We start from the raw sequence: 25857 nt of genomic DNA, 5'->3' as shown, positions 1-25857 counted from the left end.
AAAACAAAAGGATTAATCACCCATGTAACTGTGTCACTATATTTCAGCATTAACAGGACCTCAGTTTGGCGTTTCACAAAGCTGCTGATCTCAGACCAGCACAGCTTCCGTTTTAAACACTTGATGTACTCAGCTGCATGAAGAGCACGTTTGAGTTTCTCTAACACAATTAAATAAAACCTGATGAAGGTCAAAGGTCGTCACTTGTACATTGAACTACAAACTTGTGATCTGGAATTCTTTCAGTTTTTTGCAGATAGTGTGTTATTTACCATAAAGTGATGCAAAGTTATTCATACCAGAGTAACCACAGAGGATCATATATTTTTAAATATACAACTTTCTACAGGACTGAATATAATATCTTTATGTAAAAGTCCAGAGCCTCTGGGGAGTATCCAAGTATTTATAACATTACACAAACCAAAGGTCTCCATCACAGTGTTGATGAAATGCTGGGTTTATCCATCTCCTGGGGCGGGCCTACGGAGGAGTGCTAAAGATTTCCCTGTGAGGGAGCTGCTGGTGAAGATCATGAGTCCTGCTTGATTAATGCGATGAGCTTCAGTGTTCCTGGTGTTTCTTAAATGATGCTTTTTTTGAGTGGGTCAACAGAACTTCTGGCACAGGACAGCTGTGATGAAAGAAAAGGAAGAAGTTTCTCCAAACCTCTGGACCCAGAAACCCAGCTTGGTCCTGATGGTCTCCCTCACTAGTTTCTCTCCAGGGTGAATCTAGCTGTTATATATAATATGGATTATTATTAAATGAAAAGAACAAATTAGACTACACTAATGAAACCTTATGCTGCTGTTTTTAAAGTTTCCATGTTACCAGGCTGGAGAGATTTAAACAGTTTTAGATCCATTACACTCACAGTCTTAAATGTTAAAATCTCAAAGGACAGCATTATATTTTTGATATTAACAGTAACTCTGGGCTTCTGTGGAGTGTGTAGCTGATCTCATCGCTATCTAAAAATGGATAAAAAAAAAAAAAACCCTAAGAAGTGCTGAATCCTTCAATAACACAGACTATTAGAGTAACAGGTGTGTAGCATCGCTAACTAGCTAGCAACAAGCCTCCAACACAGTGCATATGCTAGCGGCTCGTCTAGCAAACGAATTAACAACAGAGCGATTTTAGAACTATAAGATGATAAGCTGTGTCTTTTTTTTTTTTATAACAGTGACATGCTTGTATTTACCTTAATTAAACAAGTCGTCAGCCGCGGTAAACCAGCAAAAAACTCGAGCCGCCGGGCTACGTAAAAAGTATAGGGGGGCGTGTTTGCGGTCACGTCCAGCGGGTATGTGGGCGGGAGTGTTACACAGTCGCTCCGCCTCAAGTCACTACTGCACAGACTCTGGCTGTATCCCAATTCAGGGTCTGCAGCCTTAAAGTACGCAGCCTCAACGATCCTCAAGGGCCGCGTACTCAAAGACCGCTAAGGCCGGAAGTGCGAGGCTTGTGAAATGGGACGGTCCAGCCTCCGTTGCGCTGCCCAGGTTGCCTAGCAACCATGATACTAACAGCTGGAAATGTGTCATACAGTTTTGTTTGACAGAAATAAAGGAGAAAATCTTTTGTTCATTTGTTTCTTTCTTTCTACATGAGCTTTGATCATTCTCTGTAAGATTAAGCTCAGCTATTGAACGGCGTATATTTTAAAGTAAAGGCTTAAAAACCAAGTTAGTACAAACGTCACTAATGTCACATAACTATGCCGACATGTTGCCAACAGTAATGTTTTAATGTTCTGCGTTATTAAACATTTGCACATAAATAAGTGACATAATATTCAGTACTTAAAGTTTACTCTTCGGCCGCCCCTCATCCGCCGTTTTTTTTTCCCGGCAAAATTATCCACACCCACCGCCGCGCTATGCATTCTGGGATATGTTGGGCCACGAAGTCTACACTGCCACAGCCTTAAAATTCAGGGAAATGAAGGACGCAGTTCAGGGCCGCATTTCGAGCAGCCTTTGAATTGGGACAGCCTTCGGCGCGCCGCTGTGACGTAATCGGCCTTGAAATGCGTACTTTAAGGCTGCAGACCCTGAATTGGGATACAGCCCATGGCTCCAAATTTGCAAGATGGCAGCTTCCACAAGCGGGATATTTTTGTGGCTTCATTTTTGCACAATGTTAGGAGGCGGTGTCACGTCGTCCATCTTTTATACAGTCATTGGTTTCTAACAATGACTGTGGTTTCTAAACTTACATTCAAAATAAACTCACCTTTTAGCTTCTGGTGTAGAAGTACTTTTCTAAAACTTAAACTCCGCTAAACAATAAAGAAAGAAAGAGCTTTTAACGAGGGAGACGTTCCCACTATGAGAATATTGAGGAAGGAGGTGAGGGCTGCAATAAAGATTGCCAAGATGAGCTATAGAAATAAGATTGAGGCAGAACTCAGCAGTAACAACCTCAAAAGAGCTTGGCTTGGTATGAAAACAATGGCAGGGCTACAGACGAAAGGTAAAAGTAATATTACCTTAGAGGGGTTTACCTCTGACAAACATCTGGCAGACGGTCTTAACAGTTTTTACCTTTGTTTTGAGAACTTTGACTGTTCTAGGCAGACCAGCACACTGAGGGAAAAGACTGTCACTCCCCCATCAATTTGTATTGATGAGAGGGGGGTAGCTAATCTTTTTAGACACACTAAAAGTAAGAGTTCTGGACCTGACAACATCTGTGGACAGGTACTGAGAACTTGTGCTGATCAGCTGAGTGGGATTTTTCACTATATCTTCTCACTTTCTTTAGAGCTACAGACAGTACCCAAATTTTGGAAACATGCGATCATTGTTCCTGTTGCTAAGGGTGGTTCTCCTAAGGTACTGAATGATTTTAGGCCTGTGGCTCTGACTTCTTTAGTGATTAAGTCATTTGAGAAGATAATTAAGGAGATTTTAATGCATGTTGAACACCATCTTGACCCCTTCCAGTTCGCCTATAGAGCAGGGAGAGGTGTGGAGGATGCTGTTGTCACACTCCTGCATCTCTTGTATAAGCATCTTGAGGCCCCCCACACCCATGTAAGATTATTATTTGCTGACTTTTCATCAGCATTTAATACAATTCAACCCTTCTTACTTGCTGACAGGCTTTACAATCATTTCAAGCTTGACACTAGTCTGGTCGGCTGGGTGACAGACTTTCTGACTAATAGGTCACAATGCGTGAGGGTGAATAATGTATTTTTTGATGTGCTCTCCTCCTCTACTGGATCACCCCAGGGTTGCTGCCTCTCTCCCCTTCTGTTCATTCTGTACACAAATGAGTGTCGCAGCAATTTCATGAACAGACATATCCTGAAGTTTGCTGACGACACAGTGATCGTCAGTCTTCTAGTGGGGGATGAGTCAGGCCATGGACAGGTTGTAGATGATTTTGTGAATTGGTGCGATGAGTCCTTCCTGTCACTTAATGTGTCAAAAACTAAAGACATGATTATTGATTTTAGGAAGTCCTCTTATAGCTCATCACCCACTATCATTAAAACTGCCGATATTGGGATCGTTGAGAGTTATAAATATCTAGGTGTGGTACTTGACCATAAACTGCGTTTTGAATCTCTCGCTGATGCCACTACTAAAAAAGTTCAACAAAGACTGTTCTTTGTAAGGAAAATGAGATCTTTTAATGTCTCATCTGAGATGTTGTCTTTGTTTTATAGAAGTTTTATCGAATCTGTGATGTCTTTTTGTAATTTTCCCTCCTGTGGCTGTGAACAGTATGGCTGGTGCAAGTTTTTGGTTTTTGATGTCAGATCAGCATCCTGATGTGGCACACCTGTGAGGTGGGATGGATTATCTCAATATAGCAGATGTGCCCACTACCACACATTTGGACTGATTTGTGACCACTGTTTGGGAGGGATGGTTATATTGTGTATCTGGAATGAATTTTAGGTCTCTACGTCCATCCCATGGGGAATGGGAGCAAAAACAAAAGTGTTGCGTTTATATTTTTGTTCAGTGTATGTAGTCAACCAATATATTACACCAGGGCTGGACTGGGACAAAAAAAAATCGGCCTGGGCATTTTGACTAGAGACCATTTATTTTCATAAACTATTCATTTGCCACATCAATAAACAGCATGGCAGGGCAAAATATTTTTTCTAACATGGCAACCTTTAAAAAGTGAAAGGAGACAGAAAAACAGGTGAGAAAGAATAAAACTTAATTGACTTTTTGATGGAATTTTACACACAGTATTGGTACAGTATCTAGAAAATGTGGGAAAATACTGGCATCATATACAGTACTTACTTCTGAAGAAATTATGTTGGGACCCTGAAAAAAATTACTATGTACAATAATGGATTTCTATACATTTGACATCAGATGAAAACTTTGGTTGTAATATTCAGATAATTATTTGTTAAAAGTAATTAAAGAAATTTTAAATGAGAATAAGAAAGTATTTTTTGTGCCCTCCTTTCCCTGTTAATGCTCTACCTGCCCCCATGGCAAAACTTTGCTAGACCCGCCCCTGCACAGTTACCAGCTGTCAGCTACGTAGAAAAGGATCCTGGTGTTATTTGTCTCTCAGAAACAGTTCAGAACTTTCCTTCAACCCATTCATGTCACCTAAAGGTAAACCTGTTTCTCCATCACCTGTTCAGCTCTGATGATTCAGTAAGGACATCTCCTGATTTCATCTTCATGTTTCCCTGTTTCCCTCTCACCACATATCCAAACCGATATCATGACCAGCAGCTTTACGGCTGTGGCTCCAGCAAACATCAGCTGATACTAGAAAGTAATATTAAATAAATTCTAACAACAGCTGATCAAGTGTGAAGGTGCTTCTGCTGTTTAACGCTTCTGCTAGTTTCCTCTTTCTGGCGCAAAGTGAGAGATAAACAAGCAGGAGAGACTTGCGGCAGAAACGCCGATCAGCTAATCATTGATCAGTTTTGTGATTGAAGTAGCAGCAGGAGAGGGAGGGGGGAGAATGAGATAAGAAGTGGCAGTTGACAGCGTAACGACGCAGAATAACTCCAGCTTTGTGTCTTTTTGTTATTCTAGCTGAAGTACGGGACAAATCGCGTTCATTTTCAGCTCAATACGAAACGCGTAATTTTAACTCTGAATACCAGAGGATTCCGTTTTTTACGGCACGGTTGGCAACTCTACTAACCTAACCTTATGAATAAAATAAAGTTCACCACTCACATCATAGCACCCGCCCAGCAGTATAGAAACTCCGTCATGCTAGCTAGTACGCACTATGAGTTATTGTAACTGACTGTAAAAAGTCAGCACAACGAAAATCAACTACACCTAAACTTGGTTTATATATGACCCAGATAGACTGCAGGTCATAATATCTCACCTGAAGCTCAATTCACCTGACAGTCGGACCGGCGGCCGCCTCGGGTCTCTCCTCTATGGGCTCAAATTGTGGTCATAAATATTTTGTACTTGTAAATCAGTTTTGTACTTGTAAATCAGGATTTGTATGAGTAAAAAAAATTGTGCATGTGTAAAAAAGATTTGAATGTGTAAAAAGAATTTGTGCATGTGTAAAAAAAGATTTGTGTGTGGACTTTGCCAAAAAATACACATGAAACTCTGCACTCAACTTTCAAGTTACAAGTACGAATTTTGACCCTATTTTTCTTCCTTTCACCTTCCTTTCACCTGATTGGCCAATGTCATGTCAATCACAATTTTAACTATCCACACAGATGGGTTTGGCTATTGGAGTGGTGCTTTATGGAGCTTCAGGTCAACAAACACTAGTGATGTGCGATACTACTGATTTCCTTTCTGATCCGATACCAAGTAAAATCCAGGGTGGTATCGACAATACTGATCCGATACCGATACTCTGTACAAAAACTTAATGTTTCATTGTATTTCATAATACAATATAGAATTGCATTATGTAATTGTAATTGTAATAATAATATAGCTTCACAATGATTACAGGACATCAGACTACTTGTTCTTATTGCTTAATGATGCAGAATAATCATATAGAAATAAAAAACCTGAAGTTGTGTGCTATTTGAGCATGTTGCCTGCCTGCAGCACTAAAGGACTCCGTGAGAGACGTCTGTCTTGCCCTAGCAGCACCTGTCCCTCTCCTCCTCTTCAGTTCGCCTCAACATAAGCTCATCATATTCTGTGATATGATTTACTCTGAGGTGTTTGACGAGGGTTAGTGGTGTTGCCACAACACCTCACTGTCTTGCCACATGTATCGCAAGCCGCGTCTTGGCTGTTTGTGGAGGTAAAATATGTCCACACATGACATGTTTACGCTCAGCCATTGTTGTAAGTGCGCACGCCAGGTGCAGTGTTGCCAACTTAGTGACTTTGTCACTATATTTAGCGAGTTTTCAGAGCCCCTTAGCAATTTTTTTTTTTCTAAAAAGCGACTAGCGACAAATCTGGTGACTTTTTCTGGTGTTATTGGAGACTTATTTACGACAACTTTTTGACGTGAAAGCGCATATTGCTCTTCTCAACAAGCAGCGGGTGCTGCTGTGGGCACCTCGCCCGTGCCAAAGCGCTCACGGGCAGAGGATAGTCCTCCCCCAGCTGCTATCAGGGCAGGAGATGTTCCCACCTATGCGTCCAAACTGCAAATGAATCGCGTATAAGTGAAGCTTCTGCTCCCGCACTGACTGTAACGCAATCAGTTCTTCTTTTACTGTTATGTTGTTTTGTGGATCACAAGGTTTAAAACTACTACAAAAAATGATAATCGCTAAAAAAGAAAAAATAATAATTTGTAATTCTAAATAAATTCTAAATGCATTTAGGACGTTTTTTTTTACTCACTTTATGTCTCTTCTTCTTTTCTCTCCTACAACGTGGGTTACAATGATATTAGCATGACCAATTATGCAAATTAGGCGATGACGTCGTTTAGCAACTTCTAGATACTTTTAGCATAGCCAATAGCGATTTTCCTTACTGAGGAGTTGGCAACACTGGCCAGGGGCTGCAACACATTTATACAGCCGTATTTCGTATATGACAATGAAAGGCATAAGAGGAAGTAGTTTCTTCCAATTTAGATGATCCGAATGATATAGTTTCTTTCCACTGTGTTCCTGTTAATGAAAAACTACAAATTTACCCCAAAGTACTAAAATATCGATATTTTAATATGAGAATCGATTCTAGAACAAATTACTGGGATCGGAACAATCGATATTTCAATATCGATCCGCACACCACTAACAAACACGTTTAACTTACCGAAAAAGTGCAGCAGGGCCTCGTGTCCTTCTGTCGGTCACTTTACTAAAGAACACCTCAGGCTGTCAGGTTAAAACACTCGGTCGTGTTTTCGTAGCGTAAACGCTCGCCCTCGACTCAGAGCCTACGCTCTATCTGCTATTCCCGAACAGAGATACAGTTTCTCTGTTCGGGAATAGCAGAGTTTCTCCGTGACTGCAGCTGCCATTCAAAGCTATTATGATGACGTTTCACCCCTATTTAACATCACCGCGGTTGGAATTAGAATCAAACTTATGGGAGAGGAGACCCCTTGAACATCAATCAGCGTGATGAGAACTATTGATAACAAAAGAAAGAATCTTTGGAAAAAAATTATCTGAGGAGAATAGGTTTATTTTAGTCTGACCCCAGTCCCATCTGCTAACATGGAGAAGGCGGGGTTTATGACCTATACTGCAGCCAGACACCAGGGGGCGATAGAGACGTTTTGGCTTCATTTTTGGGGAGCTGTCGCGTCGTCCATGTTTTATACAGTCATTGTTAGAAACCTGCAGTCAGCTGCGACTGAAGAAGTCACTTGGATTAGTGACGAAACGTTTCTCCCACAAAACGCTACGTCCAGATGAACAGAATCAACTTTTGGAGAGTAAGTTTAGAAAGATTTGGATGTAGCAATTTTGCTAGCTTATCTGGTGCGGCTTAGCAACCGGCAAATTAAGTTCTGGTTTGAATTAGTTTCTTATAAAAATCACACACATTTTGCCCCCATAGTAACGGGTCACATTCTGTATAGACGATCTTTGATTGCGTGATTGCACCAGAAGGCAGACGTCTGTTGATAGGAGGAAGGACGGCACTGATCGGTCGGCGGGCAGGTCGGTGAGAAAACGGCGGACCGTCATGGACAGGACGGCCGTGGTGAAGGTCGGAGCCGCGGCCAGCGCCAGTGTGTGTGCTTTGTTCGGCGGCGTGGTTCTTGCCCAGTACATCGTCGCCAAAAAGAAGCGAGCTGGAAAGAAAACTAGGATCATAGAAATGGTTAGTACAAGTAGACAATTTAGTTTTATCAAGAGCGGTAAGAAACAGGAAGGGAAGGAGCAAGGGCTTCAAAGTAAAGGTGCACTTTTTTCATAATAGCTATTCCGTCTTTATTCCAAGACGAGCGAGTTGTTTAATGTGTTTATGTAGTAAAAAAAAAAAAAAACTTGTTATGACATTGTATTTTGTCCACTGAAACACTCACAGGAGGTTGGAGCATGCGTTCAGAAATTTTCGGCCGGAAATGGGACGCTCTGCTCTGTTTTCTTGACATTAATGGGCCTACACGATGCTGTACGCGTGCGCGACAGTTCCTTAAAACAGCAGCTGTTTAGAGGTCACCGGGCAGCTTTTCTCCCACAGAAAGAGCAGGAGCCACTTTTATGCAGTGACAGCTGAGCCTCTGTGTCAGTGATGCTCTGCAGCTCTTTCAACATTAGAAAAATGCTGAGTGCTACTGTCTACTACAGGTTATGCAATCATCAGGAGTGCAGGTAGGACTCTGGGTCCAGCTCTCTAACCATTCTAGCAGGAATCAGAATGGTCTGCTAAAACATTAACAGTTGACACAAAAATGAAGGTAAGAAATGTGCGGGGAAAAGTCATATGCCTGTGTTGTTAAAAAGGTGGGAAACAGCAGCACGTAACTTTGTTGTTATGTAAGAGCCATTATATAAAACAAACACACTGATAATTTAGATATTTATTTTAGTTTGTTCACACTGAGGTATGTACATCTTTTATTTTAGGAAAAAAAAAACATGCCATCCAAAGTTGGTGTCAACCACCAAAGAACTTTTAGATTGCCTTCCAAAACTAAACAGCAATCTAATAAAACATTTTTCAAACCACCTCCTGAAAGACTTCCTAAAAAATAATACTGAGGCAGGGAAAATCCTGGGTATGCAGTATGCTGTCCAACATTAGGAAAACCTTTACCACACACAACATATTTCTCTTTCATTTTTTTTTAAAATATATCTTTACCTTTAACTGTGTTTTTATAATGTATTCTACAGATACATAGTTTGACATTTGGTAGTTGGTGCAGCAAAGAATGTGAGATTTACAATATTTTGTCATTGAAAAATACATATTAAACAAGCTTTCATGCTAGATTATATCCAGAAGTACTGTAATATGTAATATAACACCAACTGAGCCATTATTTTGTGTTAGTCAAAGCTGTTTGTATACAGCCTCTATCCAAAGCATTCACACACTTATAACCTAATTTACTAGAAAGACTCCCCTGGAATTCAGTTGGCACATTCACATTCTGAAGTGGCTGTAGCAGCAGTCAAATGCTTTGGCTGCAGATAAAGATTTACATTTTTGCTGATAGTAATTTTCATAGCAGGTATCCTCCTGTCATTGAGTCATAGTTCCTTTTTATGTGCTTTGTCTTGCAACAATGGCCTGTCTGCTTTGTATGAAGCTCTCATAGTGTACTGAAGAAAAACGTGTCAATGGACAGTTTAATGATCATTAATATGTAAATTGTCATGACCGTTGATCATCTGCCTCCATAATGACATCTCTCACCTTCTCAACGAAATTCAAAGTGTTCTGGATGTTGTGTTTAGAGCTGCCTAAACACCACATCGAATTAAAGATCGAAGCCAGAAACTTTGAGATGTTATAGGAGACTGAGTTGCTCATACGGACAATTGGTCTTAAAGGTACTAGAGATGGACCGATCCGATATTACGTATCGATAGCGGTCCGATACTGACCTAAATTACTGGATCGGATATCGGTGAAAAATAAAAAATTTAATCCGATCCATTAAATATCAAAAAAGCACCTCACAAAACTTGCGACATGGCTTAACTCAGCTCATAACCGTAGCAGTCGGAGCAGTATGTGTCACGTGATAGGGCACGCCACAGCTGCTCTATCAGCGGTCTGGTTGAGTATTTGTAGCCTCGCTACCAAACCAGCATTTCATCTCTGAGGAAGTTCCCCCAGAGAGAAGTAAAGCAAGTGTGTCAGTTCATCTCTGAATGTTTGTAAAGCATTCCCGCGTTAAGCTTAACAACCGATATATGGAGCGACTGCCTCTTCTCTCTCCCTCCCTCTCCTGTTGCTACTTCAATCATGAAACTGATTAATGATCAGCTGATCGGCTTTTCTGTAGCGAGTCCGTCTCTCTTCTTTGTTTTTTGGCCCACTTCGCGCCAGAAAGAGGAAACCAGCGGCTGAACAACAGCAGCACGTTTAAGCTTGATAAGCTGTTGTTAGAATTTATTTAATATTACTTTCTACACCAGGATCCTTTTCTACGTAGCTGATGGCTGGTAACTGTGCAGGGGTGGGTCTAGCAATGTTTAGCCAGGGGGGCCGATAGGGCATTAACAGCGAAAAGGGGGGCACAAAGACATACTTTTCTTTCTTATTCTCATTTAAAATGTCTAGCTTTTAATAAATAATTATCTGAATCTTACACCCAAAGTTTTAATCTGATGTAAAATATATAGAAGTCCATTACTGTATATAGTAACTGTTAAGTCTAATATACCCTACTAAGCTATAGTACTTTTTCCTTTGAGAAGGTACCATCTGTGCAGTCTGCAATTCTGTTGAAGAAAGATGTTGAATCTATTTAATTATGCTTGGAAAAATAATTGATTTCTGTGCATTTTTTTTCACACTGCATCAAATTAAAGTTGATTACGTCGATTAAGCATCATGCGGTGGAGGGTGGTTCCCTATTTTTTATTTATTTATTTATTTATTTTTTGCTGGGAGTTTGCAACCCTATTAGTTAGGTTGCTTACTCTTTAAAATACCAGAATAGGGAGGATGGAGTAGGTTTAAGTTTATTAGATTGATCAGTATTGTTGAACTATGAAATATTTTGGGTGCAGTGTATTTTTAGCATACAGATATAACAGAATAGCTTTAGTGTTTTTTTTTTTTTTTGTTTGTTTGTTTTTTTTAACTTGAGTTTGAACCTATACAAAATGCAGCAAGATATTAAAAAAACAGTTTTATTGGTTAAAAACACACTATATTGGATTCATATCGGTATCGACAGATATCCAAATTTATGATATTGGTATCGGTATCTGACATAAAAAAAGTGGTACGGTGCCATCTCTAAAAGGTACACCTTGTTTATGTATCTTCAGTAAACCATACAGACTTGGTGTAGTTTCCCCTGGGAATAGCCTGTGGTATGTGGTCAGTAGCATTGTCTTATTCTAACTGCTTCAGACAATCTATTATCTTCATCTAACCACTACCTGCATTTCATTTCAGGGGCTCATCAAGTATTTTTGCTACTAAGCTTAGACAAAATTTTCTCATGATTGTCTTTCTGGTTTTCTGCAAAACTGTGCACCTACCCTTGTCTGCCGGAAGGATGATAATTCTGTTGCAATTACTAAGTGATGGGAGTGCCTTCCTCTCCTCCATGCTGATGTTGGAAACTGGGGGCTTTGCATTGCTGAGACAGGCCAAAACTTTTGTCCGCAGTTACTCTACTTCCACATCTGCATTGTTGTTGTTTCAAATTGCTGATTCTGTGGCTGTAATCAGTTCCACTAGTGGGATTTGCCTCCGCGTCATAGCAAAGTTCATCCCTTTTGCAAGGATATTTTTCTCTGTTTGAGTGAGTTGTCTGTCAGACTTTTTTGGTCTTACAATAACATGTGCAGAAAAAAACTAGAGGCAGACAGACTGGCATGACCATAAATGATAGAAAACTGCAGTTTTCTATCTAATGAATCAAGTGCACATAAATTAATTCAGTAGCACGATTATTTATTTTTTCAACATGGCTTCTTTGGTGGGTGTTCCATCTCTGAGGAGAAACCCTGTTAATGTTGACATTAAAAGTCCAGTAAGTTCTTTGTAGCACGTGCAAATATATAATTGTCCAACATTAAGAAAACCTTTGGCGCACACAGCAGATGTGTCTTTGACTTTTTCTCAAGAAATCTTTAATCATAACTGCAAAAGAGAGATACAAGATTGAATGTATATATTTTGTTGCATTTGCTGTGCTAGTCAAAGCTGTTTGTATGCAGTTTCTAGCTAAACATATATGCACAGCCAGTTTACTGGAAAAACTGTTAGCTGAATTCTGCTGGAACATCTCCCATTTTATTTGTTTGTGGAAACTTGAAAAGTGGCTGAAAGAGCAGTCAAATGCTGTGGCTGCAGATAAAGATTTACAGTTTTGCCAGTTGTAGTTTTCATAGCAAATATCCTCTTGTCATCATGTCATAATTGCTCTTTTATTTACTTTGTCTTGCGACAGCGGTCTGTCTAATTTGTTTAAAACTCTGATAGTGTACTGAAGAAAAACGTTTCCATTTGAGAAATGGTGTCCAAAAACTTTAATTTCTCTTTGCTGATACGCTCCTCATTTCACAGGTTTGAATTTATTCTTTTCATTGTTCCAGTTTGTTCCTTGACTGCTGCACGCCTGTGTGGAAATGTCAGTTTGGGAAATTAAATCTGTTAAATGCATCATAGTAATCTGATGTTATAGAATGAACATAAATGAGAGATATCAGTGTTCATCCCTGACAGGATAGTACTAGATGAGACATGAAACTGAGTAGTTGTTAATGCATCTGGGAATTGAGTTTTCGTAGTGTTGTCCTCAGTGGTATCAAGTGAGTATCTCGTTAATATTTACTGACTTTAGCATAAATATGTGTTGTATTAACAGACAGCAGAAGTTTAAATCTGATTTTAAGTTACACTATAGACATCTTAGATTTTGTAAAAAAAAAAAAAGAAAAGAAAAAAAGTTAGTCCTTTTATCCATAGGCTTTCACTGTTTACATTGAAGCGGATAGTGATGTCAGAACCCTGCTCTGAGAGAATTATATATTATGTTGAACCTTTTCAATTTGCAACTTTGGAGGAAAACATCCCATATAAATAAAATGAAAACAATTACGGAGGCAAGAGTGCGACAGAAGCAGAGTGTTATCTGTAAAGAGCTCTTCTCTCTGTCATCGACTGTTAGAAGTACTGTATTTTTATATGAGCATTTATTTGCTTTTCCAGTTGACTAATTGCATTACTAAATGCAGAGGGAGAAACGTGCAGTCTTTTGGAAGTTGCCTTGTTGTCTGTCCTCCTCTTTTTATCTACATGATGATACTGATTACACTTACTGTGTTGTCTTAATGGCCTTGATAGTTGATTATATGAACAAAACATTTAAATGAATGACAGTCATTTCTAGGTTTCTAACATCATATTCAGCAGGCATTTGTAGCTGTGTATATGTTTCCAAGTGCTGCAGTTTGCTGCACTTTATGGAACTCTGATTGTAGAACCTTTCATGTTGCAAATGTAGTAAAAAAGAGGAGTTTGAGGCAAGTGGTGTTTATTTAGTTGCAATTTGCACTGTCACCGCTGGATGCCACCAAAACTTACACACTGGTCTTTTAGGTGAAGGAGCTTGCTGGACTGTGTTTAACTGTTGTGACCACTAGAGAGCACAACAGTGTAAATTTTCCCTTCTCCATCTCTGCCAAACCTTACTGTATATATGTATATATGCTAGGATTAAAAAAAACAAACAAAAACAAAACAAAACTCTATAATGTAGTTCTGCAGAGAAAAATGTGAACAAAACAACTTAGTGTTTGGAAATATATAGGCTTTAATGATGAATACACTGTTGTAAAGAAAATGTAACTCAAGTGACTGGCTGAATTGGGTATACTTTTAACAAGACAACCTATACAAAAAGCTGAACATGCTACAGCTGGTTGTTAGCAGAGCATTGAAGGGTTTATAAATTTATAAGGTGTTATACAGGTGTTACTATTATGTGTTATGATATTTGCAGACTATCTGTTGGTATTAAAGTGTGACAGTTTGGATAGCACTGCTGGATACGTACATAGACTTAATTATTATCTTGAAAAAGAAAACAACAGGGAGAGAGGTAAGTTGAGACTAGGGCTGCCACGATTAGTCGACTAGTCACGATTATGTCGACTATTAAAATCGTCAACGACTAATTTAATAGTCGACGCATCGTTTGAAGCTTTGTAAGATCACAAAGGACGCAGGAATGAGTAGTAGGATTTAAGGGTGTAATAACAGACTGAAACAGAAGATGGCAGCACTGCATATACAAGGATGCCAGCTGCCGTTAAACCCCGAAGAAGAAGAAGCTGTGTCCCAGAATTCATAGCGCAGCCCAGCGCAGTTGTCAACAATGGCGGCAGCTAGTTAGTTTTAACTTTACTCTTATTATTCTTTCTGGGTCACAAAATAAACGTTTAACATATTTTCAGGCGAGAATGTAGCTGTGTAAACCTCAAATATCTGCTCAGTTTATCAAGACACCACATATTTTCAAAAGCTCTCCGACGTTTTCGGAGACGTCTGTTACCCACTAGTTCGTTAGCTAGGCGGGGGCAAGGCTAACTAGAGCCGTGAGAACACCGGACTCCCGGCAAATCGTTTTCAAACCCACCACTGTCTTTCGCTACTCAGGTTAAACATGATATATAAGTCACTTAGATAACTTAAAATGTTATTGTTTGGCTTTCTTTAGTATTTTATTTGTTCCTGAGTAAATCGGTTTGGCTAAGATTAAAGTTATAGTTTTTGCACAGCTAAATAAACTTCAAGCAGACAGCTGATCATCAGAAGTTTGAGACGCTGGATAATATACTCCGGTGTCCTGTTATATTTTAGAAAGCAAGGAGTTTATTAAACTTCACCGAAACAATCTGCAAATTTCATTAAAAATTAATAAACTACCATCTTGTCTTTATTTTTAGTTAGCACAAACACTTCAAGCTGTAAGCTAATGATAGTTATATAAGACCAGATGCTGCTGGTGCAATAAGCTGTACGCTGTACGTCCAATGGATGATGATCTGATTAGTCGACTAATCGCAAAAATAATCGGTGACTAGTCGACTATCAAAATAATCGTTTGTGGCAGCCCTAGTTGAGACTAAGGTGCTATGTTGAATGAATGAAAACATGTGTTACACTTTCAGTTATTAGATTTGCATAAGAAGAAATTGTTAAGACAAAAAAGGCAGTTTTGGTTTGTCAGTTTTAAGGCTGCTCTTGGCATTCAGTCTCTCAGCAGGTTGGCAGGCACTTATTCTACTGAACAAACTTTGTTATCATTAGGAACAGATTGCCATCATGCTGATAGCCATAGCAGCTCCCAGTGTGGGTGTGGTAATGGGACACTAAAGGGTTTCCTTAAACCTGGCACCATGTCACACGTTAATCATACCCAGGCTGGTATTGCTATCAAAAACATGTTTCGAGTTTGTCATAAAAGTAGTAAAGATTGGATTAATGTGGGATATCAGTTTGGATACATCTATTCATGTTGAAGATGGTGATTGTTTGGATGCTTTTACTGTGATGGTAAAGGATTTTACAGTGGTTAGAGTTTGGATTGTGGCTAGTGAGAACACTACTTTCCCTGCTGTTGTGCTAAAGAAGAGCTGAAATCAGAGTCTGTAAAATCCTTATTAGACCTGAATCTAAATGTTTGCGCTTAGAAAGGGGAGATAAATGCATTTGAGCACATTGTTTACAGCTCTGAGAGACAATGAAACTGTTGAAGATAAAATAAAACACAGTAGGATCATCACATGAAAAATCAATCAAATCAATATTTAATGAAGACATGCAAAATTTGAGCTTCATACAATGGAAATTTCCTTATTTCTAATTAGAGATCACTCAATTTTTAGGTTGCGTTTACAGGTGATGAAATCCTAGTGCATGAACATCAGGGGTTACATTCAGTCAGGCTGTGCATTTAATCCTTAATGAACTTTGACCTGGTCATGCCAGGATTGGGTCACAGCATCCTGAAACTAACCTGTTCAGACTCAACATCTACTCCTAACAGGGGATTGAAAGTCTGTGGTTTTTTAAAAGCGAGGTGCTCATCCATCATTTGCCTATTTGAGAAGTCAAGATTTAATTGAAAGATCAGATGTTTTTGTTAGCCTGATCATTTCCGTGAAGTTGACTGCTTTTTGGGGTGCTTGGCTGATCTTACAATAACGTATTGTTATTTTTTGTATTTATTTATTTCATGCAGCATCTTGGGTGGGTGTGCTGTCTCTCCAAGGCTATGGGGGGGCTAGCTGTGTTAATTTTGATATTTAAAAATGCTTCTGGGTCTGTATGGCCACATGCAAATATGCAATATTTTCTAAACAAACACAGATTAAATCAGTGAAATTAAACAAACCTGAAACTGAAGTACTGAAACCTTTGTGCAGTGCATGGCTCAGGATAGCATTCTAATATCATATGATCTGTATGGATAAGACAATAATCCCAGTGTATGCCTAAAAATATCAGAGCCTGCCATTGTTTTATCCCCTGGAGCTGTGAATCTGATTAGAAGGGGCTTGATGGTGCAAGGATGGATGTTAGTTGAAGGTTTGCATTTTGGGAAGTGTGAAATTGCACATTTCAAACTAAAGGTAATGGCACAGATTTCCATTGGCTTTTTGTCACTTGGTTTGTGCAACCAAAATACACAAAGGCAGAGTTAAATCAAAGTGTGTTAGAACAGAAACAGTATTAACCTGCCACACAACTACACCAAACAGTCACTGGGCCTTTTCTTATAAAGCCGTGAGGCAGCTGTTGGTGCTGTGTCTCTGTGAGGCTCGTGCTGCAGGGACCTGCTATAGGGGTGAGATGTAACCGGAGATAGTTGACCTAATTTTTGGGTGTTGTGGTATGCGAGGGAGTCGAGGTGATCAGAAAAGAAGACAAGGTCATCTCACGATCCAGTCTCTGCCATCTTATAGCAACAACACCAGCAGCACAGACAGCAGGGAACCAAGCCTTGTTCAGCGAAAATCAAGCCTGTGGCATCGTGTCAGTGTCGCACAAAGGTCCAAATGTTGTTATGCAACATTCCCTTTTATGTTCTCTGAAATGCTGATAACAGAGTTCTTAGAGGCTGCACCCACTTCATGAGATCTGTAAACAGACTTAAGGTCCCTCCAGATTATGAGCTTCAAGGAAACTTAGATATGTCATTGAGTTTCATGTATGCAGACTATATGGTGATAATACCTTCACCAATCCAATGCTGTTTTTTCCCATGCTTTGTGATCCTTTGTGCACGCAAGATGTGATAACTGGCAGAAAATTCAATTAAATTTTTCTTTTTGATATAGCGCCAGTTCAGAATAACAGTTGCCCTTAAACAATTAAAATGACACTGCCTTTAAAGCTCAATTCTAAACGCTCAACTCTTAACTTTCATTTGTAATTTTATATAGTCATCGAATCACTTAGCATTAGTTTCTTTGCTTCTTAGCTTCTTAATTTGGAGTTGTTGACAAAAATATGACAAACATGTGACAGCTGACCAGGTTTCTGAATGTTATCCATCACAAACTGCAGGTTTCTCAACTGAATACCAAGGCCAGTGATGGATTTTTAGTGATAGCTCCACTGAACAGACATTTTATTGATGAAATAAATTGCATATTAGTTGCATGATTGCAACTGATATGAGAAAAGTTATCTAGGAGTTGACTTTAATGCAAGAACTTGCTCAGCCAGAGTACCAGTTTGTGTGCATACATTTCAAAAAGAATGTTGGACGTGTTCAGATGCATCCAGAAATGTAAAGACAGTGTAGTTTGCATGTTTCTACATGTGTGTAGATCTGCATGATCTATATATATATATGAGAATTTCCAGAAAGATGAGCATAAGATACGTAAAATATGTATATATGTGTTAACTTGCATTGAGTCACGTCTATTAGTTGATCTTTCATGCGTGACTGACCACTGAATGCCCAAGCAGCTCGATGCTCACACCGAAAGTTGACCCCTGTGACTTTTAATGCATCGTCAAGCATTTTGCTGCATTTGTGTTTCCACGTGGAGGGCCGTATGCTGTGTGTTTAAAAATGTGTGTGCTCAGCAGCAGTCATCAACCCATTCTCATTGATTTTAAAGGTTTCCTTTTTTTCCTCCCCCGGCTCAATTTCACAGCTGTTTATATGAGTTTTGTTTGTGTGTTTGTGTGTGTTGACAGGGACACTGTATTCTAGTGTTCGAGCCCTTCTGTATAGGGGGAGGGCCTATGTTTTCTAATCTATTTTGAGCAAAAACCCCTCCCTCCCTTGCTGTTGCTGTAGATATATAAGGCCTCTGCAGACACACAATCTTTTCTTCACTCTCGTTTTAGCTGAGACGCCAAACTGGAGGTAGGTGTGTGTGTGTGTGTGTGTGTGTGTGTGGGAGGGAGGGAGGGAGGAAGGAAGGAAGGAAGGAAGGAAGGGACGGAGGGGTGTTTGTTTCAAATGGTTGTACTCCAGGCTGCATGCAGTTTTGTTACACGTTCATTGCAAAAATTCATTAAGTGCAACAAATTCTTGCTGTCAATGTTCACAAAAAAATAAAATCTAAGCATTTAGCAGTTTTGATGTTTAAAACGTTGGCTTCAATTCTGAAATTGGAACATTTCCTAAACTTGTTGATTTGTAATGTTGTAATCAGCTGTTGCTAAGAAGATCATGACCGTTAAGTAGTCTTAGACACATAACATGTAAGCTGTGAAGCAGCGTTTCAGAATAAACAGGTTTAGATGTCACTGCCATCAAGGAAACACCCATAAACTGCCATTTCATAGTCTGAGTGCTTTTTAGTAGGTCACCCCTCTGGCAGCCTATTAAATCTCTTTTAAACAAATGTAATCTTATCCTTTTAACAGTGACCCAGAATATAGTCGTCACTCAACAGATGTAAAATTGGATAAGTTGTTTCCATGCTTAGATTCCTGGATGAGGCCTTTTTTAGGGTAGTTAATACATGAGACAAGGTCAATTTTAGCTTCTTAATGTTTTTGTGTTCATAATGTTGTGTTATAGATTCAGAGTAATTTATGAAGTGGTAACGAGTCAAATTCTACTGTAAGTGTAAATTATGTTGGGTGGGGGTGTTTGTGAAATGGTGAAACTGTTGTCTGTGTGCATTTAGTTGGTTCTTCTTCCTTCTCTGGTTGTTTGTTTGGTTGAGACCCAAACACATAACTGTGCTGCACAAGAGACATCACAAAAACACAAATGAGCAAAAACAAAAATGGATGATCACCTATTATTGGCTTAACGTAACTATTCTTTACTTGTGAAATAACGGGTGGGGTGTTATTCAAGCTGAATTGTTGCACAAGGTCATTTAACATCTCTACACAAATACACTCATTCCCTCAAACACATGAGGTCATCTTTCCAACAACCTTTAAGACTGTCCTCCACTAGAGACTAATTGCAAGACTATGTCTGTTATTAGTTGGTCTATGAAACTAAATTATATATATTTTCAGTGAAAGCTGCATTCACAGTGGAGGCCCAGGCTGTGTTTAAACTAAGTCTCTGAAAAACCCTAAAATTATTGAAGTGATTCATTTTCCTGTTGCTTCTGTTGTTAGTAGTTGTTTTTGTTTTAAATCTCCTCCATTATTCGTTCAACCTTCCTGTCCTGTATAATTCCTTAAACCGTAAGCATTAAAATGACTCCATGATTTGGACTGTATAAAGATACAGTTGGGTTTGGAATGTGAGGGATCAAACATTTATATGCAAATACTTATTAGTGACCATGCACTAGTAGGAACATGTTTATACTCAAGAAAAAACTGCCTCGTACCTCAACGTCTGGAGTGTGAGGAGACATGCAATATGTCATTTAGTTATGGTTCAACCCACTGAATATCTTAGAGCGTGCCTAAGAGCATCTTGCCATTTAGCAGCCATCTTGGTAATACCTTTGAGCAGTTAATTTGGGCTAACAAGACCAAGCCCTCGTTCTAAATGGATGATGAGATGGATACACGGGAGAAAATGCATGTAGAGAATCATTAATCGATCATTTGATTTATATATAAATTAAAAAACAAAACTTTACTTGGTGACTTTTCCCCGGAATAAGGTATAAATTATAAATCAGCATGTTCATTATGCTGTTCTGACACTAGCTCCTCCCAACACAACACTTGAACTAATGCCATGCCAGTTCATGTTATGGATACAGATTACCAAGAAAAATGACAAGCATCATGACATGACCTATATTTTATCTCAACTGCACTCCTCTAAGGTTTCATTGCTGGCTCCTGCTCAGTTGCAGTGTTACTGTGTTGACAAAGCTCCCCACAGAAATCCGGAAACAGACTTATAAACATCTGCCAGACTACTCATAACCACTTTTATGGTACTTCCTGCTACAGTAGATGTCACAGGGACCGCAAATTGACATGACCCACACACAAACTCAGACTCGCAAGGAAAAGACACCACCAGCCACACTGTTGCTAACTTGTAAAAAGTGATCAAAACATCTTTATATTTATAACTGAATGCTCAACTTCTTTGCAAAGTATTTCTTTTCCCCTTGATTCAGCCAAATTCTAAGGTTGTCTGGTATATTGTAGCTCTAATGTACACAAACTGATCTGAGCTGTCCTGCTGTGTGTGACATTTAGAAATGTCAGCAAATTAAAAGGCACAAATTAATATTAAATTAAACCGAATAAATAATAAAAAGCTCATCATCACCAGTACTTTGGAATGAAAACTCACAAAGAAAAGTTATGAGGTGGTGAGGCGCTTTGAGGACAGTCTTGTCTGACTAGGCAGATCTCATGGCGATGTGATTAAGTTACAAGAAAGGTTGAAGTTCACCCACTCTCTGCAGAGAGTCACTGTAGCTGTTTGTGTGTCTTTGAGTTCGTTATACAACACTGACAGATTCCACACATCAGCTGTTTCATGACCCGCAAACTCTGCATGTGGATCAGGGAACACTGTGTTCAGATATGCTCGAGGTGTTGATGCATAAAAATGCCAGTGACTGTAGTTCAGTTTGAGTATCGTGTGCATGTAGGAGGTGCATTCAAGACAGCACATGTCTCCATTTCCTTTGGCACTCTCTTTGACAGATACGCTTCAAATGTAATTAATTTCAGTTAAAATCAACCCAAAGTTCTCAACACACAAACTTCTCTGCAGCGTCCTCATTCTTCTCTCTATACCCAAAAGAGGAGGCAGGTCTAACCAGATGCGTTTACTCTGAGGTGCTTTTATTAGAACCAGAGCCTTTCAAAAATCTCTAAAGCTGAAGAATCTGAGAATTGAAACGATTATGTTGGTAAATTAACGTTTCCCAAATCTACACTAAAGGAATTTTTAAAAGTCAGCCCACACTAACTTGTCTCTCCTCTTCTTTGTCCCTCCAGATGCCTCAATTTGAGAAAACCACGGTCCACATGAAGGACCACGGGAAGGTGGAGGACATCATCTGCGGTCTCATCAAAGGAGGAGCTTCCAAACTGCAGGTAAAACATCAGTTTGTCATTATACTAAACCTGTCTGTGTTTCTTTTGGTAAAACACCACCACCTGGTGGTGAAAAAGCTTGTAAGGCTGCAGCAAATGGAAAAATATTTTTCCAATTATCACCAGTTAGCTTGTGTTTTACTGGCCCAGCAGGTTTCACTGGGCTTTAGCTGTGAATAAAGGTAAAATAGTCCACATTGAGACAAAAAACAAGTAAACATAACTTTCATAGAGAACAGGAAGTCTTGACTCAGGTATCCCAGAAAAATGGCATTTGCCCAAATTGACTTTGTCACCAGTTTAGCTATTGGGTTCCCTAATTGTCTTACACCACCTAAACTAAAAAAGATTTCAGTTGGCAGTTATCACCTCCAGGGCATTCCTTTTGAGGGCCTTTGTTTCTTTTTGTGTCTGATTCAGGGTCTTTTATGGTTCTGGCAAACAAAGTGTTCTTCACTGTTTCAGATCATCACAGACTTTGACATGACGTTAAGCAAATTCTCAGTTAACGGCAAGCGTTGTCCAACGTGTCACAGTAAGTAAAACACAAAAAAGACATTTCTTTTTATTATGCAGCACTTTACAGTGTAAGAAATGTAAACATAAATTGCAGTTCCCCTGTGTGAATCATACGTTCTGTTTACTCTACACAGATATCATTGATAACTGCAAACTGGTAACAGAAGAGTGCAGGAGTAAGCTGCTAGCACTGAAGAATAAATATTATCCCATTGAGATCGACCCTCAACTCACCATGGAGGAGAAATACCCGTTTATGGTGGAGTGGTGAGTCTTGCACACACCAGCACACTGTACAAATTCACTCGATTACTTTACTGCTGTGTGTTGCTTAAGTTGTGAGGTCTATCTTACTAAAAGTAAAAGATTGTTTTTGCATATTTACAGGTATTTCAATTCTCACCGACTGCTTGTGGAGCAGCGGTTAGAGAGGGACAAGCTGCCAGAGGTGGTCAGAGAGTCTGATGTTGCCCTCAGGTAACTGTAGAGGAAGATGTGGAGGAAACTGAATTACACGTGTGAATCCTGTTTGAGCACAGTGTAAAGGATAAACTGTGCCTGTGTTTGGTTTCAGAGACGGCTTTGAGCAGTTCTTTGACCGCCTGCAGCAGCACAATGTGCCTGTGTTCATTTTCTCTGCTGGCCTAGGAGATGTCCTAGAGGAAATCATGCGCCAGGCAGGAGTGTATCACCCCAACGTCAAGGTCGTCTCCAACTTCATGGACTTTGATGAAAATGTGAGTGTTTAATGAAAGACAAAGTCTTCATTTTTGAGTCTTAATTCTGGTGTTTACAGTTAATCTGTAGAGAAATAGAAGCACATTGGCTGAACAAGCTCTGCTGGATGTTTCTTCCTGTTAAAAGGGAGTTTTTCTTTCCACTTGTCTGGGCTTGTCTGAATATTGTTTTTCTGTATTATTGTAGAGTCTTTACTTTACAATATAAAGCACTTTGAGGTGACCGTTGTTGAGATTTGGCGCTATGTAAATAAAACTGAATGGAATTTTTTTTATTGTCTCCTTGTTTCGCAGGGCATCTTGAAGGGATTTAAAGGTGAGCTGATCCATGTGTACAACAAACACGACGGTGCCCTGCGGAACTCAGAGTACTTCAAACAAATCAAAGAGTACTCCAACATCATCTTGCTGGGCGACTCACTGGGGGACCTAAGCATGGCTGATGGTGTGAACAATGCGGAGAACATCTTAAAGATTGGCTTCCTCAATGACAAGGTACAACCATGACATGCATAGACAGATCCTTAAGCATAGTAAAAATGTCCCTGAACATTGAGTTGGCTGTGTTATCAATGTTACATCTACTTGAGGTCAGTAAGGGAATAATAGAATAGCAGTGTCTCATTGTCTGGGTTTATGGAAATGCCATGTTGAAGGCTTTCTGCCATCTAGCCCTTATACTTTGTAATATTGCACACTGTCAGCAAACATTTGTCTTTTGAATTTTATTAATTTATTTACTGAGAGATTATTACCCAGAGATTATTAGAGTGAAATTAGCCTTTATTCCTTTTCTCCTTAAAAAACCCCCTAACAATTCTAAGTCCATGCCATTTTTCAGATTTGAGGATAAATAGTGTCTTAATGTAAATCACAGAATACTTAAGAGTTGACCCCCAAAAAATTGGAAACATGGTTTTTAGACTGCTTAGTCAGGTTCACTTTCCCTGAAGGCAGGTGCTGTGGCTGCTTGAAGATTGATTAGATGAACTGTCTCCTGACCTTTTCTCTGTGGCCTCTCTTTGCAGGTGGAAGAGCGACTTGACAAATATCTGGACTCTTATGACATAGTTCTGGTGAAGGACGAGACATTGGAAGTCCCAAATGCCATCCTCCAGAAGATTCTTTAAGTCCACCTCTGAGCTGACCGCAAACCCACACCACACCCAGTACACCTCTCTGTCCCCCCTTCAATCTGGAGCCAGTTAGGCTTGACACCCTTTTTAACCAGCTCCACTCTGTCTCAGCACATCACCCTTTGACAGGCTTTTAAAAAAGACATTTTACATCTTGTAAATGAAGTCCACTCAGCATCAACAGACTGTCTCTGGTGTGTTTTGTCTGTTGCAGTTGTTTCTGATGTTTTTTTTTCTCTATATATATTTTTATGAAATAATAACATCTGAATATTTGCACAGTATTGTTATCATAGCTTTTTCTAGGAGTATTTTGATTATGGTGATGTTTCAATACCATGTATGAGGTGCCCACAGATGGATGAAACAGTTTGGTTTTTCTTCTTCTTTTTTTTCTTTTTTTTTTTTTTTTGGAGCTATCCCAGCATGCCTGTCACCTCAGTTACTCTACTTTTGCAACTTGGCAGTAAGATGTCATTCTAGCCAGTCTTGCAATGTAAACTGTTGTTGTTAGACATGCCACATATCTGTACAGGTAAGGCTTAAAGGTTGGGAAAGTAATTAAGAACATTTATTAATGGACCTTTTTATCAGTAATACTTTTTTTTTTCCAATCTCTTGCTTGGTTACAGAAGCATCAGCAGCCAGTATTGGGGGGGGTTGTTTTGTTTTTTGTTTTGTTTTTTTAGATAAAGAAGAGAGATTTGGGGTGTCAACATGAAACTCATGTGATGATGAGAAATGAGATGAAAAGCACTTTAAATTCTATGTATGGGGAAATTAAGTCTCCTGTTGATGTGCAGAGGTGGCACCGTTTTGATTTATGGATGTTGGAACAGGTTCTAAGGCCATGTTTACATGCATTCACTTTATATCCAAATGTGCTCATTCATACTTATTTCCACCTGTTGTAATGCTACAACTGAAACATTTATGGCAAATGCCATTTTTGATTAAGGAGTTTACACTGCTTTCTTACGCAAGTATTCTCTGTGCCAGAGATAAAGGTTACAGAAGTATTAACTAATGCTGAAGTATACCTGTAGTTGTCATTAGCGGGAATTACCGGGAACTAAAAAGCCATAATAATTCCCGAAAATCTGGCACCATAAGCTTCTCTATTGAAATAAATATTACATTATTTATGAAGAAATGTAGTTTATTTCACAGTTTCAGTAAAGAAAGAAGTCACCTGCCGTCTATGGCTCACAAAAACCCAGCATAAGACCTGTTAAATGTAATGTGTTTTATCACCTTTACATTCTCAGTGAGCACTACCTCTAAAATATTCATCTTTATGTTTTGGGAGGTTCAGAACTAAAACGTCTCAACATGTTGTGTAGAATGTTGAATTTGTTTGTGGTTTAAATGTGCTGCTATCACCTGCATGTTGCCTTTTGTTATTGTTCAGTTTATGTTAAAGACACGGGACACTTAAAAAGATATATCAATAAAATGGAGAATACTGGCATACTGTAAATGTGGGCATTGTATCAAAATGTATATTATTTTACTGCATTTGGAGATATTTTCAGAAGTTTAGACTGGTGTGTTTTATTTTTATAAGCTGAAAGGCTTTATTTTATGGTGTGAAAAGAAAACATAATAAAGTCATTGTTGTCAGGCCGTGCGTGGACAGCAGACTGGATTAACTTAACTGAAAGCTTTGGGTTCATTGGGATTTTAATGTGGATCATGTAATGTAGGACATTAAATATTTGCTATCCATCAGTTAGTTCAGATACATTTGGATGTGGCTATTGCGTATAAATGTTGTATTCACCTGTTTGTAATCAGTTATCAAAAAATGGCAAATTTACTAATAAATATACTATATTAAATCCAATATTAAAATTGGCCTCGAATAAAACAACA

At 39.1% G+C, this 25857-nt stretch overlaps 1 protein-coding gene across 5 annotated transcripts; it reads left to right on the top strand.

Moving 5' to 3' along the window:
- The first annotated feature begins 7701 nt into the window (after positions 1 to 7701).
- Positions 7702 to 25828, top strand: nt5c3a (5'-nucleotidase, cytosolic IIIA). Of its 5 annotated transcripts, none has more exons than XM_085423663.1 (9): positions 7702 to 7860; positions 8008 to 8252; positions 21492 to 21590; positions 22056 to 22125; positions 22244 to 22376; positions 22497 to 22586; positions 22684 to 22846; positions 23141 to 23341; positions 23875 to 25828. In XM_085423663.1, exons 2-9 carry the CDS (start codon positions 8115 to 8117, stop codon positions 23974 to 23976), a joined length of 996 nt encoding a protein of 331 aa, XP_085279789.1. In that variant the 5' UTR covers positions 7702 to 7860; positions 8008 to 8114; the 3' UTR covers positions 23977 to 25828. The 5 variants fall into 5 exon arrangements, with proteins under 5 accessions (XP_085279789.1, XP_085279793.1, XP_085279792.1 ...); XM_085423666.1 differs by having other exon boundaries at positions 7714 to 7860; positions 7986 to 8252; XM_085423667.1 differs by lacking the exon at positions 8008 to 8252.
- The last annotated feature ends 29 nt before the right edge of the window (positions 25829 to 25857 follow it).

This window comes from Rhamphochromis longiceps, linkage group LG11, assembly GCF_057381845.1.
Source record: "Rhamphochromis longiceps isolate RC_006_pf linkage group LG11, R_longiceps_female_GT1.1, whole genome shotgun sequence".
Classification (NCBI taxonomy): Eukaryota; Metazoa; Chordata; class Actinopteri; order Cichliformes; family Cichlidae; genus Rhamphochromis; species Rhamphochromis longiceps.
The sequence above is the reverse complement of the archived record's forward strand: the minus strand, read 5'-3'. Positions and strand labels throughout refer to the sequence as shown.